This window comes from Vulpes lagopus, chromosome X (genome assembly GCF_018345385.1).
Source record: "Vulpes lagopus strain Blue_001 chromosome X, ASM1834538v1, whole genome shotgun sequence".
Taxonomy (NCBI): domain Eukaryota; kingdom Metazoa; phylum Chordata; class Mammalia; order Carnivora; family Canidae; genus Vulpes; species Vulpes lagopus.
The window spans coordinates 41505069-41521369 of NC_054848.1; the positions used below are offsets into that span (position 1 = coordinate 41505069).

Consider the following 16301-nt stretch of genomic DNA (forward strand, 5'->3'; position numbering starts at 1 on the left):
CACAGAGCCTCCATGAGAGTATTTCCATTCTGAGCTGCTGAGTAATCTGAGCCATCTGAAGGGTGTGCTGGTGGTGTCCTTTGATTAGCCTGATATCCTTCAGTCCATTAACCTCTGTGATGACTACTCATTTTCCCAATGAAATGTGGTTACTTCTTCAAAAAAAAAAAAAAAAAAAAACAAGTGGAAAGCAGTTAGCCAGTCCCAATTCTATCATGTCCTATTAACAGGGTATGAAGTTCCCAAACCAGAAGTCATCTTCAAGTTGGAACAAGGAGAGGAGCCGTGGATTTTGGAGAGGAAAACCCCACATCAGAGCTGTTCTGGTGAGTGAGTACAACCCAGACAGATGGGGGACATGGAGACACTTTTCTTTTCCTAAAAGGCCTATGCCTTTAAAATGCTATTATTGCTACCTTCTTGAAGGATTTAAACTTTGGAAACTGCTTAAGAAGAGTGAACATTGGCCTTTTAGGTACCCGACTGCTCTTTCCCTTTATTTCCTGTGATCAGCTGTCTTTTTTGGTTGGCTTTCCTCCTGGGGAATTGCTACAATTCCTGCTCTCGGGATCATATGCCAGGCTTCCTCCCTATATATCTTGTTTCTTTGAATGTTCTTTCCTTCCATCACATTTTTATGCTTCATTACCTAAACCCCACCCTCAGAGTCTTAGATTTTTACAATATATACTGTCAGGTTTTAATGGTTTTACCTTCTCTGAAAACCAGTTGATTGCCCCATTCCTGTTCCTCCAAGGACCTTTTCACTTTCTTCCTCCTCATTTTCTTCTTAACTCTAAGATACCAATAAACTCATCCACAACCAGCCTCACTTCCTCTTCTCTTTGAAGGTACTGCTTTCAGATACCTTACTCCTCTTCACCTCCCCTATTGCCCTGCCTCTCTCCTATCTTCTGACCTTAGGATCACTGTCACTTAGCATTTTTGTCTTTTTTTTTAAGATTTTATTTATGTGGGTGCCTGGGTGGCTCAGTTGGTTGGGTGTCTGCCTTCGGCTTGGGTCATGATCCCAGAGTCCTGGGGTTGAGTCCCACATTGGGCTCCCTGTTTAGCATAGAGTCTGCTTCCTCTGGCCCTACCCCTGCTCATAATTTCTCTCTTTCAAATAAATAAAAGCTTTAAAAATTTTTATTCATAAAAAAAAAACAAAAAAAATAAAAAAATAAAAAAATAAATTTTTATTCATGTATTTGAGAGAGAGAGAGAGAGAGAGAGAGAGCAGAGCAAGCACAAGCAGGGAGAAAGGCAGATGGAAAGGGAGAAGCAGACTCCCTACTGAGCAGGGAGCCCAACTCGGGGCTCGATCCCAGGATCCTGGGATCATGACCTGAGCCAAAGGCAGATTCTTAACTGACCGAGCCACCTAGGTGCCTCAGCATTTTTGTCTTTTAAATAAATTAAGTGTATTAAGGTCTAGTTTATGTACAGTAAAATGTATCTATTTAAAGTATGCAGTTTGATGAAAGCACATACTGGTTTAACCACCACCCTAATAACAATATGGGAAACATTCTGTCTCATAAAAATGAACCTCTGTCCTTTGCAGTCAGTATGCACCACCACTTTGGCCCCAGGCAAACCATTAAATGCTTTCTGTCACTATAGGTTAGATTTGTCTTTATTAGGGTTTCATACGAATGAAATCCTACTGTAATACCCATTTGGGTCTGGCTTCATTTGTTCAGCTTAATGATTTTGTGATTCATCCATGTTACTGAGTATATTGAGAGTTTATTCCTTGTAAATGCTGAACACTATTCCATGATACGAATAGATTGCAATTTGTTTCTCTCCATACCTGTTGATGACAGGTGGTTATTATTTGGTTATTATGAATGCAGCTGTACTGGACATTCTGGTATGTCTTTGACCATATGTTTACATTTCTCTTGGGTAAATACCTAGGAGTGGCACTGATGGGTCATATAATTGTATGAATGTATGATTGTCATCGTAAGAAATTGCCAAACTGGGGCACCTGCGTGGCTCAGTCAGTTAAGCATTTGCCTTCAGCTCAGGTCATGATCCCAGAGTCCTGGGATCAAGCCTCATATCTGGCTCCCTGCTCAAGGGGGAGTCTGCTTCTCCCTCTCCCTCTGCCCCTCCCCCCAGCTGGTGCGTGCTCTCTCTCTCTCTCTCTCTGTCTCATATAAATAAAATCTTAAAAAAAGAAATTGCCAAACTACCTTCCAAAATGGCTGTATGATCTTACACTTCCAGCAGCAGCACACAAGAATTTCTGTCACTCCACATCCTTGCCAACACTCACTGCTATTATAGTGGATGTGTAATGGTATTTCATTATTATTTTAAGTTGCATTCCTCTTATGAGTAACGATAAGTATCGTTTCATGTGCTTATTGACCATTTGTTCATTTTTGTTTGAAGCATCTATTCTGATATCTTTCCCATTTTTTAATTGGGTTATTTTCTTAATGGGTTTTCAGAGTTGTTTATATTTGCTGGATGTAACTCCTATATATACATCTGGATGTAACTCCAGATATATACATTGCCAATATTTTGTTACAATTTATGGCTTTCACTTTTCTTACTGGTGCCTAAACAAAAAGCAAACATTTTGATTTTGATGGAGTCTAATTTATCATCTTTTTTTAAAGGATTTTATTTATTAACGAGACACACACACAGAGAGAGAGAGAGAGAGAGAGAGAGAGAGAGAGAGGCAGAGACAGAAGCAGGCTCCATGCAGGGAGCCCGATGTGGGACTCGATCCCAGGACTCCAGGATCATGCCCTGGGCTGAAGGCGGTGCTAAACCGCTGAGCCACCAGGGCTGCCCTAATTTATCATCTTTTAAAATTTTCTAGTGCTTTCTGTGATCTATCTAAGAAATCTTTGCCTTCCACAGAGTCACAAAGATTTTCTCATGTTCCATAAGTTTTAGCATTTTATCTTTCTCAGTTTAGACCTACAAATCCATTTTTATCAGTACAACATCCACTTGTTCCAGAACCATTTGCTGAAGAGATTTTTTTCCCATTGCATTTCCTCGTCGTGCTTTCAAAATCAATTGACTTTATATATGTGAACCTATTTCTGGACTCTTTATTCTGCTCAATTGATCTGTATGTCTTTCTGTTTTAAAATGTAGGTTTTGGGGGATCCCTGGGTGGCGCAGCGGTTTAGCGCCTGCCTTTGGCCCAGGGCGCGATCCTGGAGACCCGGGATCGAACCCCACATCGGGCTCCCGGTGCATGGAGCCTGCTTCTCCCTCTGCCTCTCTCTCTCTATCATAAATAAATAAAAATTAAAAAATAAAAAATAAACAAAAATAAAATGTAGGTTTTAGGGGCACCTGGGTGGCTCAGTCAGTTAAGCATCTGCCTTTGAGCCAGGTCATGAGACTGGGGTCCTGGGATCGAGCCCCAAGTCGGGCTCCCTGTTCAGAGGGAAGTCTGTTTCTCCCTCTGCCCCTACCCCCCATGCTCACATGCTCTCACACACATTCTCTCTCTCTCTAACAAACAAATAAATAAATAAATAAAATCTTTCAAAAATGTAAGTTTTAATATTATTTGGGTCTGGTGAGACCAACAGATCCAGAGATGACTACCATTGAAAAGATAATTTGTAATTCACAGTTCCCAAGAGGAGGAGATCTGCCACACCATGCAAGGCCACACCAGGAAACACTAGGGTCCATCAGGAGGCCAAAGTTTTAAGGGGAAAGCATGGACAAGAGCCTTTATTGTTATTTTCATGGGAAAGAATGGATGAAGCAGAGTAAGCAGGCTGGGGAGGCTGAGTATTGACTAGTTTGAGTCATTTCAGCGGGGCGCCAGAGATGTAGGGACTGTCTCTAGTTACCTGATACCTGATACTGAGGTGATTAGGGCAGGAGGATGGTAGCTCAAACTGTGAAAGCTTAACAAAGGAGGAGAGTTGGTGACTGTGGGCTCTGGATTAGTTTGCATATGAAAGATGTGCTGTAACGGAAGTCATTTGCTATCTCTAGGAATTAACTAGCACTGAGAAAGGCAGTTTCTCCTGGATGAGCAAGGAAGGCACCAGATGGCAGAGCATCAAGAATACAGAAATTACATAAAGATGTGATATATAGAAAACGCTATATTACTCAGCTATAAAAAGGAATGAAATCTTCCATTTTCAAGAACATGGATGAAACTAAAGAGTATTATGCTAATGTTATAGAAAGACAAATACCATATGATTTCACTCATATGTGGAATTTTTTTAAAAAGATTTTATTTATTCATGAGAGACACACAGAGAGGCAGAGACATAGGCAGAGGGAGAAGCAGGCTTCCTGCAGGGAGCCTGATGCAGGACCAGATCCTAGGACTCCACGATCATGCCCTGAGCCGAAGGCAGAAACTCAACAACTGAACCACCCAGGTGCCCCTCATATGTGGAATTTAAGAAACAAAACAAATGAACAAAGGGGAAAAAAAGAGACAAACCAAGAAACAGACTCTTTTTTTTTTTCTTTTCAGACTCTTAACTATGGAGAACAAACTGATGATTCTCAGAGGGGAAGTGGGTGGGAATATGGGTAAAAGAAGTGATAGGAATTTAAAAATTCACTTATGATGAGCACTGAGTAATATATAGAATTGTTGAGTCACTATATTGTACACCTGAACCTAATATAACACTGTATGTTAACGATACTGGAATTCAAATTAAAAACTTTTTTAAAAAATACAGAAAACAGTTAATATACTGTCCTTTTGGCAAACCCATATATTCTTTATTACTATAGCTTTTATAATGAGTCTTGAAATCAGGCAGGATAAGTTCTCCAACTTTACATTTTTTTTAAAAAAATGACTTTGGCTTTTCTAGGTCATTTGCATTTCCATATAAATTTTCTAATCAGTTTGCTTTTTTTTTTAAAGCCTGCTGAGGTTTTGTTTGGAGTTGACGCTATAGATTAGTTTTAGGGGAATTGATATCGTTGCAATATTGAGCCTTCTAATCCATAAGCATGGCATATTTTCTGCATTTATTTAGATGTTTGATTTCTTTCAGCAGTATTTTATAGTTTTCTTTTTTGTTTTTGTTGTTGTTGTTGTTGTTGTTGTTGTTTTATAGTTTTCAGTGTAGAAATCTTCTGCAGGAATGCCTGGGTGGCTCAGCGGTTGGTTGAGCATCTGCCTTCGACTCAGGGCATGATCCTGCAGTCCCGGGATTTAGTCCCACATGGAAGCCCAGCATGTCCCAGCATGGAGCCTGCTTCTCCCTCTGTCTGTGTCTCTGCCTCTCTTTCTGTGTGTCTCTCATGAATAAATAAATAAAAAAATTTTTAAAAATCTTCTGCATCCTTCATTGAATTTATCCCTACATAGTTTTTTTAAAAGATTTTATTTACTTATTCATGAGAGACAGAGAGAGAGAGAGGCAGAGACACAGGCAGAGAGAGAAGCAAGCCTCCCACAAGGAGCCCGATGCAGGACTCTATCCTGAATCCTGGGATCAGGCACTGAGCCAAAGGCAGACGCTCAACCACTGAGCCACCCAGGTGTCCCTATTCCTACATATTTGGTGCTTTTTGACACTGTGGTAAAATGACATTGTTTTTTTTAGTTTATTTTGGATTGTTCATAACTAGTATAAATTGCTCGTGATTGATTTTTGTACATTGACTTTGTATCCTGAGACATTCCTACATTCACCTATTAGTTTTCTTGTAGGTTCTTTGAGGTTTTTTATGTAAGTAATCATTATCACTTTAGGGACACTTTTACTTTTTCCTTTCCAATTTCATGCTTTTTATTTCTTTTCTTATTTCACTAACACCTTCAGTTTGATGTTAAATAGAAGTGGTGAGGGCATGCTTGCTTTATTCCCAATATTAGAGTTTAAAAAAATCATTCCATTCTCTATTATGTTTGTTGAAGCTGCCCTTTATCAGATTATGTGAGTTCTTTTTTAATCCTAGCTTGTTGAAGAGCTTTTTTTTTTTTTAAATCACGGTTACATGTTGAATTTTGTCAAATCCTTTTCTTCATCTTATTAATCATATGAATTGTTGCTTTTATTTTGTTAATATGTGAGTTGATTTTCAAATGTTAAATTAACCTTGTATTTCTGAGATATTAGTTGATTATAATGTATAACCCTTATTTTATATATTGTTGGATTATATCTACTGATATTTTGTTTTAAAGTATTTGCATTTTTATGAGTGATACTGGTTTAGTTTTCTTTTTTTTTTTTGCAGTGTGTTTGTCAGGTTTTGGTGTTAGGACTATGTTGGACACATAAATGGTTGTGAAGTGTTCCCTTTTCTATTTTCTGAAATAGTTTGTGTAAGATTGTTATTTCTTCTTTTACTGTTTCATGGAATTCACCAGTGAAACCATCTGGGCCTGGAATTTTCTTGATGGGAAAGTTTTAATAATAAATTCAATTTCTGGGATGCCCGGGTGGCTCAGTGGTTGAGCATCTGCCTTTGGCTCAGGGCATGATCCTGGGGTCCTGGGATCAAGTCCCACATTGGGGTCCCCACAGGGAGCCTGCTTCTCCCTCTGCCTGTGTGTCTCTGCCTCTCTCTCTGTGTCTCTCATGAATAAATAAATAAAATCTTTTTAAAAAAATCCACAAATTCAATCTGTCATAGACATAGAGTTACACAGATTTTCTCTTTCATCTTTTGTCAGACATAGTTGTATTTTTCAAGGAATTTGTCTATTTACTTTATGTTGTCTAATTTAATTCTGTTGTAGTCTGAGAATACACTCTGTATGATTTCTGTGTATGGTCTATGTAGGGAGATGTTCTATGTGTCTCTGAAAAGAATGTGTGTTCAGGTGTTGTTCAGTGTTGTATTCTATAGTGTATAAATCGAGTTGGTTGCATGTTGTTGAAATCTATTGCTTAATGAATTGCATTCTACTTGTTCAATCAATTATTTATAATTTTAGGGAATAAAAACTGACAGAGATTTTAAAGTTGTTATGGATAAGAAAAGGCCCTAGAATAGCCAACATAGTCTTTAAAAAGAAGTGTTAAGATTTACTGTAAAGCTACAATGATCCAGGTAGTATGGTTTTCATGTAAGGACAAACAGATATATAAATGGGATAGAAGAGAGAATCCAAAAATAGACCCACTACATATATGGACAACTGAGTTTTGTTAGAAGTACAAATACAATTCAGTGGGGGGAAAGGAATTTTGTTTTTGAACAAATTGAGCTAGAACAAATGGATATCAGTATTGGAGGAAAAATACCCTTGACCTCACACCATATATAAAAATAACTTGAGTTTAATATGATTGAATCATTTCTATTAGACCCACCTATCTAAAAGATATAAATCCTGTTAACTATGAAAAATATACTTTAAACACTACTGAAAGAAAGACAAATATCATATGATTTCACTCATGTGTGTAATTTAAGAAACAAAAGAGATGAACATATGGAAAGGGGCAAAAAAGAGAGAGAAGCAAACCATAAGAGACTCTAATGATAGAGAACAAACTGAGGGTTGATGGAGGGAGGTAAGTGAGGAATGATACCCATGGTGAATGGGTATCAAGGAGGGCACTTGTTATGATAAGAACTGGGTATTGTATGTAAGTGATTTCTCACTAAATTCTGCTCCTGAAACCAGTATTACACTATACCTTATCTAACTGGAATTTAAATAAAAATTTGAGGAAAAAAAAAACTACTGAAGACACTGGAAAGTGACCAAACAAACATTTTTCTGGGTCATCTTATATTGAGTAATTTTGGATTGTTATCCCAAATATTATCAAGATTCTGCTATAATAACACCATTTTCTGAGATATTCTTCTGTGTTGTTGTCATAGTAGTCAGTTAACTCAAACTGGAGATGCTGCCTCACCTATGGTGGGTAGCAACTTAGATCTCTGTTCAGACTTCTTCTGACTTCTAACTCCTCTTCAAAATCCACTTGCTTTTGTTCACTCTACCATTACACGTTTTGTTTTGTTTTCCTAGAGAATACAGTTACTGTCCGTAGAGGACTTTTTTTAAGGAGCTTACTTCTCCGTACTAGAGGTGGAAATTTTTTAATTGATTCTTGTACATTGATCCTGTATTCTGACACTTGCTGAATTCACTTATTAATTCTAGTGAATATTTTTGTAAATTCCTTACAAAGTTTTTGCATCAATTACCATGTCTTTTTATCATTTCCTTTTTAGTCTGCATGCCCTTTATTTTTATTTTATCTTAAGGGCAAAAGCTTTCACTCTTTCAGCATTGAGTATATTAGCTGTGGTTTTCCTTAGATGTCCTTTATTAATTTGTGGCAACTTCTTTCTATTTCTAGCTTGGTGAAGGTCTTTAACATGAATGGATATTGGGTTTTCCAGATGCTTTTTTTTGCCTTTATTAAGATGAACACTTTATTCTGCTGATATGGTGAATTTCACAGATTTTCAGATGTTAAACTGACTGCCTTACTGGGATAAACATTACTTGATCATGATTATATTATCTTTTTTATGTTTCTTGAATCAATCTGCTAATATTTGGTAAGGATTCTTATCTCTCTGTTTAAATGAGGTATTAGTCTTTAGTTTTGGGGGATATTTTGCTTATAATATCTTTGACTTTTAGTATCATGTTAATGCTAGCCTTATAAAATGAGCTGTGAAATTTTATGCCTGCTCTATCTTCTGAAATACTTTATGTAAAACCGCTATATTTGCTAGGATTTTTAAATCTTCAGTCCTCTGTTTTTTTATTTTGTATAAGATTGGTTTAAATTTTATAATTTTGGGGCACCTGGGTGGCTCAGCAATTGAGTGTCTGCCTTTGGCTCAGGGCGTGATCCCAGGTGCAGGGATTGAATCCCACATCAGGCTCCTTGCGAGGAACCTATTTCTCCCTCTGCCTAGGTCTCTGCCTCTCTCTGTCTGTCTCATGAATAAATAAATAAAATCTTTTAAAAAGATAAAAATAAATTTTATAACTTTTCTCTAAATATAAGATAAAAATACACCAGTGAACTCATATGGGTCTGAAGTTTTCTTTGTGGGATCACTTTTAATTTCAAATTCAGTTTTTTAAAGATTTTATTTATTTATTCATGAGAGACACAGAGAGAGAGAGGCAGAGACATAGGCAGAGAGAGAAGCGGGCTCCATTCAGGGAGCCCAACGTGGGACTCGATCCCAGGACTCCAGGACCACGCCCTGGGCCCAAGGCAGATGCCTAACCACTGAACCATCCAGGGATCCCCAGATTTTATTTATTGGGAGATACCCAGAGACAGGCAGAGAGACAGGCAGAGGGAGAAGCAGGCTCTCTGCTGGGAGCCCAAGCAGGACTCGATCCCAGGACCCTGGGATCACACCCTGAGTCAAAGGCAGATGCTCAACCACTGAGCCACCCAGGAGCCCCTCAAATTCAGTTTCTTCAATAGATATAGAAATATTCAGATTTTCTAGTTTTCTTCTTGTTTTGATTCTTTGAGTTTGTACATTTTAGCTATGTTATCAAATTTTTGGCATGTGGTTTTTTCATAATATTCCTCTATCAGGGGGGAGGGGCAAGATGGCGGAAGAGCAGGGTCCCCAAGTCACCTGTCCTCAACAAATTACCTAGAAAACCATCCAATCATCCTGAAAATCTACGAATTCCGCCTGAGATTTAAAGAGAGACCAGCTGGAACGCTACAGTGAGAAGAATTCGCGCTTCTATCAAGGTAGGAAGACGGGGAAAAAGAAATAAAGAAACAAAAGGCCTCCAAGGGGGAGGGGCCCCGAGGAGCCGGGCTGAGGCCGGGGCGAGTGTCCCCAGGACAGGAGAGCCCCGTCCCGGAGGAGCAGGAGCTGCACCGACCTTCCCCGCGGAAAGGCCTCCCGGGGAATTGGAGCAGGATCCCCAGAAAGGCGGGGATGCCCTCGGGCTCCCTGGGACAGTAACAGAGGAACTGCGCCCCGGGAGATGCGCCGAGCTCCCTAAGGGCTGCAGCGCTCGGCGGGACCCGGAGCAGCTCGGAGGGGCTCGGGCGGCAGCTCCGCGGAGGGGGCTGCGGGGCGGGAGCACGAATCCAACAGCGCAGGCCCCGGAGCACAGGGCGCCGGGACACAGCCCAGGATCTGGCCTCCCCCGGGACAGGCAGAGGCCGGGAGGGCCCAGGACAGCGAGGACGCTCCTGCCCTGAGCTGAGCAGATCAGCGGCCCCGCCCCGGAGCCCCCAGGCCCTGCAGACGGAGAGCCCCGGAGCTACTGCGGGAGCTGACTCCAGGGTCCCAGAGCTGCCCCCGCCACTGTGGCTTCCTCCCGGGGCCTCACGGGGTGAACAACCCCCACTGAGCCCTGTACCAGGCAGGGGCAGAGCAGCTCCCCCAAGTGCTAACACCTGAAAATCAGCACAGCAGGCCCCTCCCCCAGAAGACCAGCGACACGGACCAGTTCCAGGGGAAGTCAAAGGACTTAAAGTATACAGAATCTGAAGATACTCCCCCGTGTTTTTTTTGTTTTTGTTTTTGTTTTTATTTTTTTTTTGTTTTTGTCTTGTTTTGTGCTTTTTTTTCTTTCTTCTTGATTTCTGATTGCTTCCCCCACCCCACCCCCCTTTTTTTCTCCTTTCTTTTTTTTTCTCTTTTTCTTCTCTTCCCCCCCACTTTTTTTTCTTCTTTCTCTTTTTTCTTTTTCTCTTTTCTTTCCTTCTCTCTCTTTTTCTCCTTTTCCCAATACAACTTGTTTTTGGCCACTCTGCACGGAGCAAAATGACTAGAAGGAAAACCTCACCTCAAAAAAAAGAAGCAGAAACAGCCCTCTCTCCCACAGAGTTACAAAACATGGATTACAATTCAATGTCAGAAAGCCAATTCAGAAGCACTATTTTACAGCTACTGGTGGCTCTAGAAAAAACCATAAAGGACTCAAGAGACTTCATGACTGCAGAATTTAGATCCAATCAGGCAGAAATTAAAAATCAATGAAATGAGACGCAATCCAAGCTAGAAGCCCTAACGACGAGGGTTAACGAGGTGGAAGAACGAGTGAGTGACATAGAAGACAAGTTGATGGCAAAGAGGGAAACTGAGGAAAAAAGAGACAAGCAATTAAAAGATCATGAGGATAGATTAAGGGAAATAAATGACAGCCTGAGGAAGAAAAACCTACATTTAATTGGGGTTCCTGAGGGCGCCGAAAGGGCCAGAGGGCCAGAATATGTATTTGAACAAATCCTAGCTGAAAACTTTCCTAATCTGGGAAGGGAAACAGGCATTCAGATCCAGGAAATAGAGAGATCCCCCCCTAAAATCAACAAAAACCGTTCAACACCTCGACATTTAATAGTGAAGCTTGCAAATTCCAAAGATAAGGAGAAGATCCTTAAAGCAGCAAGAGAAAAAAAGTCCCTGACTTTTATGGGGAGGAATATTAGGGTAACAGCAGACCTCTCCACAGAGACCTGGCAGGCCAGAAAGGGCTGGCAGGATATATTCAGGGTCCTAAATGAGAAGAACATGCAACCAAGAATACTATATCCAGCAAGGCTTTCATTCAAAATGGAAGGAGAGATAAAGAGCTTCCAAGACAGGCAGGAACTGAAAGAATTTGTAACCTCCAAACCAGCTCTGCAAGAAATTTTAAGGGGGACTCTTAAAATTCCCCTTTAAGAAGAAGTTCAGTGGAACAATCCACAAAAACAAGGACTGAATAGATATGATGACACTAAACTCATATCTATCAATAGTAACTCTGAACGTGAACGGGCTTAATGACCCCATCAAAAGGCGCAGGGTTTCAGACTGGATAAAAAAGCAGGACCCATCTATTTGCTGTCTACAAGAGACTCATTTTAGACAGAAGGACACCTACAACCTGAAAATAAAAGGTTGGAGAACCATTTACCATTCAAATGGTCCTCAAAAGAAAGCAGGGGTTGCCATCCTTATATCAGATAAATTAAAATTTACCCCGAAGACTATACTGAGAGATGAAGAGGGACACTATCTCATGCTCAAAGGATCTATCCAACAAGAGGACTTAACAATCCTCAATATATATGCCCCGAATGTGGGAGCTGCCAAATATTTAAACCAATTAATAACCAAACTGAAGAAATACTTTGATAATAATACACTTATACTTGGTGACTTCAATCTAGCTCTTTCTACCCTCGATACGTCTTCTAAGCACAACATATCCAAAGAAACGAGAGCTTTAAATGATACACTGGACCAGATGGATTTCACAGATATCTACAGAACTTTACATCCAAACTCAACTGAATACACATTCTTCTCAAGTGCACATGGAACTTTCTCCAGAATAGACCACATACTGGGTCACAAATCGGGTCTGAACCGATACCAAAAGATCGGGATAGTCCCCTGTATATTCTCAGACCATAATGCCTTGAAATTAGAACTTAATCACAACAAGAAGTTTGGAAGGACCACAAACACGTGGAGGTTAAGGACCATCCTGCTAAAAGATGAAAAGGTCAACCAGGAAATTAAGGAAGAATTAAAAAGATTCATGGAAACTAATGAGAATGAAGATACAACCGTTCAAAATCTTTGGGATGCAGCAAAAGCAGTCCTGAGGGGGAAATACATCGCAATACAAGCATCCATTCAAAAACTGGAAAGATCTCAAATTCAAAAGCTCACCTTACACATAAAGGAACTAGAGAAAAAACAACAAATAGACCCCACCCCCAGCAGAAGAAGACAGTTAATCAAAATTCGAGCAGAACTCAATGATATCGAGACCAAAAGAACTGTGGAACAGATCAACAGAACCAGGAGTTGGTTCTTTGAAAGAATTAATAAGATAGATAAACCATTAGCCAACCTTATTAAAAAGAAGAGAGAGAAGACTCAAATTAATAAAATCATGAATGAGAAAGGAGAGATCACTACCAACACCAAGGAAATACAAACGATTTTAAAAACATATTATGAACAGCTGTACGCCAATAAATTAGGAAATCTAGAAGAAATGGACGCATTCCTGGAAAGCCACAAACTACCAAAACTGGAGCAGGAAGAAATAGAAAACCTGAACAGGCCAATAACCAGGGAGGAAATTGAAGCAGTCATCAAAAACCTCCCGAGACACAAGAGTCCAGGGCCAGATGGCTTCCCAGGGGAATTCTATCAAACGTTTAAAGAAGAAATCATACCTATTCTACTAAAGCTGTTTGGAAAGATAGAAAGAGATGGAGTACTTCCAAATTCGTTCTATGAGGCCAGCATCACCTTAATTCCGAAACCAGACAAAGACCCCACCAAAAAGGAGAATTACAGACCAATATCCCTGATGAACATGGATGCAAAAATTCTCAACAAGATACTAGCCAACAGGATCCAACAACACATTAAGAAAATTATTCACCATGACCAAGTAGGATTTATCCCTGGGACACAAGGCTGGTTCAACACTCGTAAAACAATCAATGTGATTCATCATATCAGCAAGAGAAAAACCAAGAACCATATGATCCTCTCATTAGATGCAGAGAAAGCATTTGACAAAATACAGCATCCATTCCTGATCAAAACCCTTCAGAGTGTTTGGATAGAGGGAACTTTCCTCGACATCTTAAAGGCCATTTACGAAAAGCCCACAGCAAATATCATTCTCAATGGGGAAGCACTGGGAGCCTTTCCCCTAAGATCAGGAACAAGACAGGGATGTCCACTCTCACCACTGCTGTTCAACATCGTTCTGGAAGTCCTCGCCTCAGCAATCAGACAACAAAAAGACATTAAGGGCATTCAAATTGGCAAAGAAGAAGTCAAACTCTCCCTCTTTGCTGATGACATGATACTCTACATAGAAAACCCAAAAGCCTCCACCCCAAGATTGCTAGAACTCATACAGCAATTTGGTAGCGTGGCAGGATACAAAATCAATGCCCAGAAATCAATGGCATTTCTATACACTAACAATGAGACTGAAGAAAGAGAAATTAAGGAGTCAATCCCATTTACAATTGCACCCAAAAGCATAAGATACCTAGGAATAAACCTAACCAATGAGGTAAAAGATCTATATCCTAAAAACTATAGAACACTTCTGAAAGAAATTGAGGAAGACACAAAGAGATGGAAAAATATTCCATGCTCATGGATTGGCAGAATTAATATTGTAAAAATGTCAATGTTACCCAGGGCAATTTATACGTTTAATGCAATCCCTATCAAAATACCATGGACTTTCTTCAGAGAGTTAGAACAAATTATTTTAAGGTTTGTGTGGAATCAGAAAAGACCCCGAATAGCCAGGGGAATTTTAAAAAAGAAAACCATAGCTGGGGGCATCACAATGCCAGATTTCAGGTTGTACTACAAAGCTGTGGTCATCAAGACAGTGTGGTACTGGCACAAAAACAGACACATAGATCAATGGAACAGAATAGAGAACCCAGAAGTGGATCCTGAAATGTATGGTCATCTAATATTCGATAAAGGAGGAAAGACTATCCATTGGAAGAAAGACAGTCTCTTCAATAAATGGTGCTGGGAAAATTGGACATCCACATGCAGAAGAATGAAACTGGACCACTCTCTTTCACCATACACAAAGATAAACTCAAAATGGATGAGATATCTAAATGTGAGACAAGAGTCCATCAAAATCATAGAAGAGAACACAGGCAACACCCTCTTTGAACTCGGCCACGGTAACTTCTTGCAAGATACATCCACAAAGGCAAAAGAAACAAAAGCAAAAATGAACTATTGGGACTTTATCAAGATAAGAAGCTTTTGCACAGCAAAGGATACAGTCAACAAAACTAAAATACAACCTACAGAATGGGAGAAGATATTTGCAAATGACCTATCAGATAAAGGGCTAGTTTCCAAAATCTATAAAGAACTTATTAAACTCAACACCAAAGAAACAAACAATCCAATCATGAAATGGGCAAAAGACATGAAGAGAAATCTCACAGAGGAAGACATGGACATGGCCAACATGCACATGAGAAAATGCTCTGCATCACTTGCCATCAGGGAAATACAAATCAAAACCACAATGAGATACCACCTCACACCAGTGAGAATGGGGAAAATTAACAAGGCAGGAAACCACAAATGTTGGAGAGGATGCGGAGAAAAGGGAACCCTCTTACACTGTTGGTGGGAATGTGAACTGGTGCAGCCACTCTGGAAAACTGTGTGGAGGTTCCTCAAAGAGTTAAAAATAGACCTGCCCTACCACCCAGAAATTGCACTGCTGGGGATTTACCCCAAAGATTCAGATGCAATGAAACGTCGGGACACTTGCACCCCGATGTTTCTATCAGCAATGGCCACAATAGCCAAACTGTGGAAGGAGCCTCGGTGTCCATCGAAAGATGAATGGATAAAGAAGCTGTGGTTTATGTATACAATGGAATATTCCTCAGCAATTAGAAACGACAAATACCCACCATTTGCTTCAACGTGGATGGAACTGGAGGGTATTATGCTGAGTGAAATAAGTCAATCGGAGAAGGACAAACAGTGTATGTTCTCATTCATTTGGGGAATATGAATAATAGTGAAAGGGAATATAAAGGAAGGGAAAAGAAATGTTGGGAAATATCAGGAAGGGAGACAGAACATAAAGACTCCTAATTCGGGGAAACGAACTAGGGGTGGTGGAAGGGGAGGAGGGCGGGTGTTGGAGGGGAATGGGTGACGGGCACTGAGGTGGACACTTGACGGGATGAGCACTGGGTGTTTTTCTGTATGTTGGTAAATTGAACACCAATAAAAATTAATTTAAAAAAAATATTCCTCTATCATTGTTTTAATGTTTTTTGTATCTTCCATAACGTACTGTCTTTCTCTGAAATTGTTAAAACTTCAGTTCAAAAGGAATATATTAAAAATCTATATTTTTGTGCACTTAATAATGTAGCTTCAAAATATATAAAGTGAATATTGACAATGCTAAAAGGAGAGATAGACAAAATGCATAATTATAGTTGGAAAGTTTAACATATCTATCTCTATAACTAATTTTTGTCTATTTACAGACGAAAGAATCTTTAAGGATATAGAAGATTTGAGGGCCACCTGGGTGGTTCAGTCGGTTGAGTGTCTGACTCTTGATTATGGCTCAGGTCATAGTCTCAGGGTCATGGGATCTAGCCCCACCTTGGGCTTTGCTCTCAGTGGGGAGTCTGCATGAGATTCTCTCTGTCCCTGTCCCTCTGTCCCTCTCCCCCCATGCATACTTTCTCTCTCTCTCTCTCTCTCTCTCTCAAATAAATCTTTAAAAAAGATAGAAGATTTGAACTTGATAAACCAATATGACCCAATTGACATACCATAAGTCACTGCATCCCACA

The 16301-nt window shown here is 39.9% G+C and overlaps 1 protein-coding gene across 11 annotated transcripts in view; it reads left to right on the forward strand.

Annotated features, from left to right (window-relative positions):
- The window catches only part of ZNF81 (zinc finger protein 81), a 103985-nt gene that overhangs the window by 76689 nt on the left and 10995 nt on the right, over positions 1-16301 (forward strand). For all 11 annotated transcript variants that reach the window (XM_041740892.1, XM_041740886.1, XM_041740894.1 and 8 more), the window contains one exon: positions 231-326. In XM_041740892.1, the coding sequence (XP_041596826.1) occupies positions 231-326 (96 nt within the window). The remainder of the gene's footprint in view (positions 1-230; positions 327-16301) is intronic.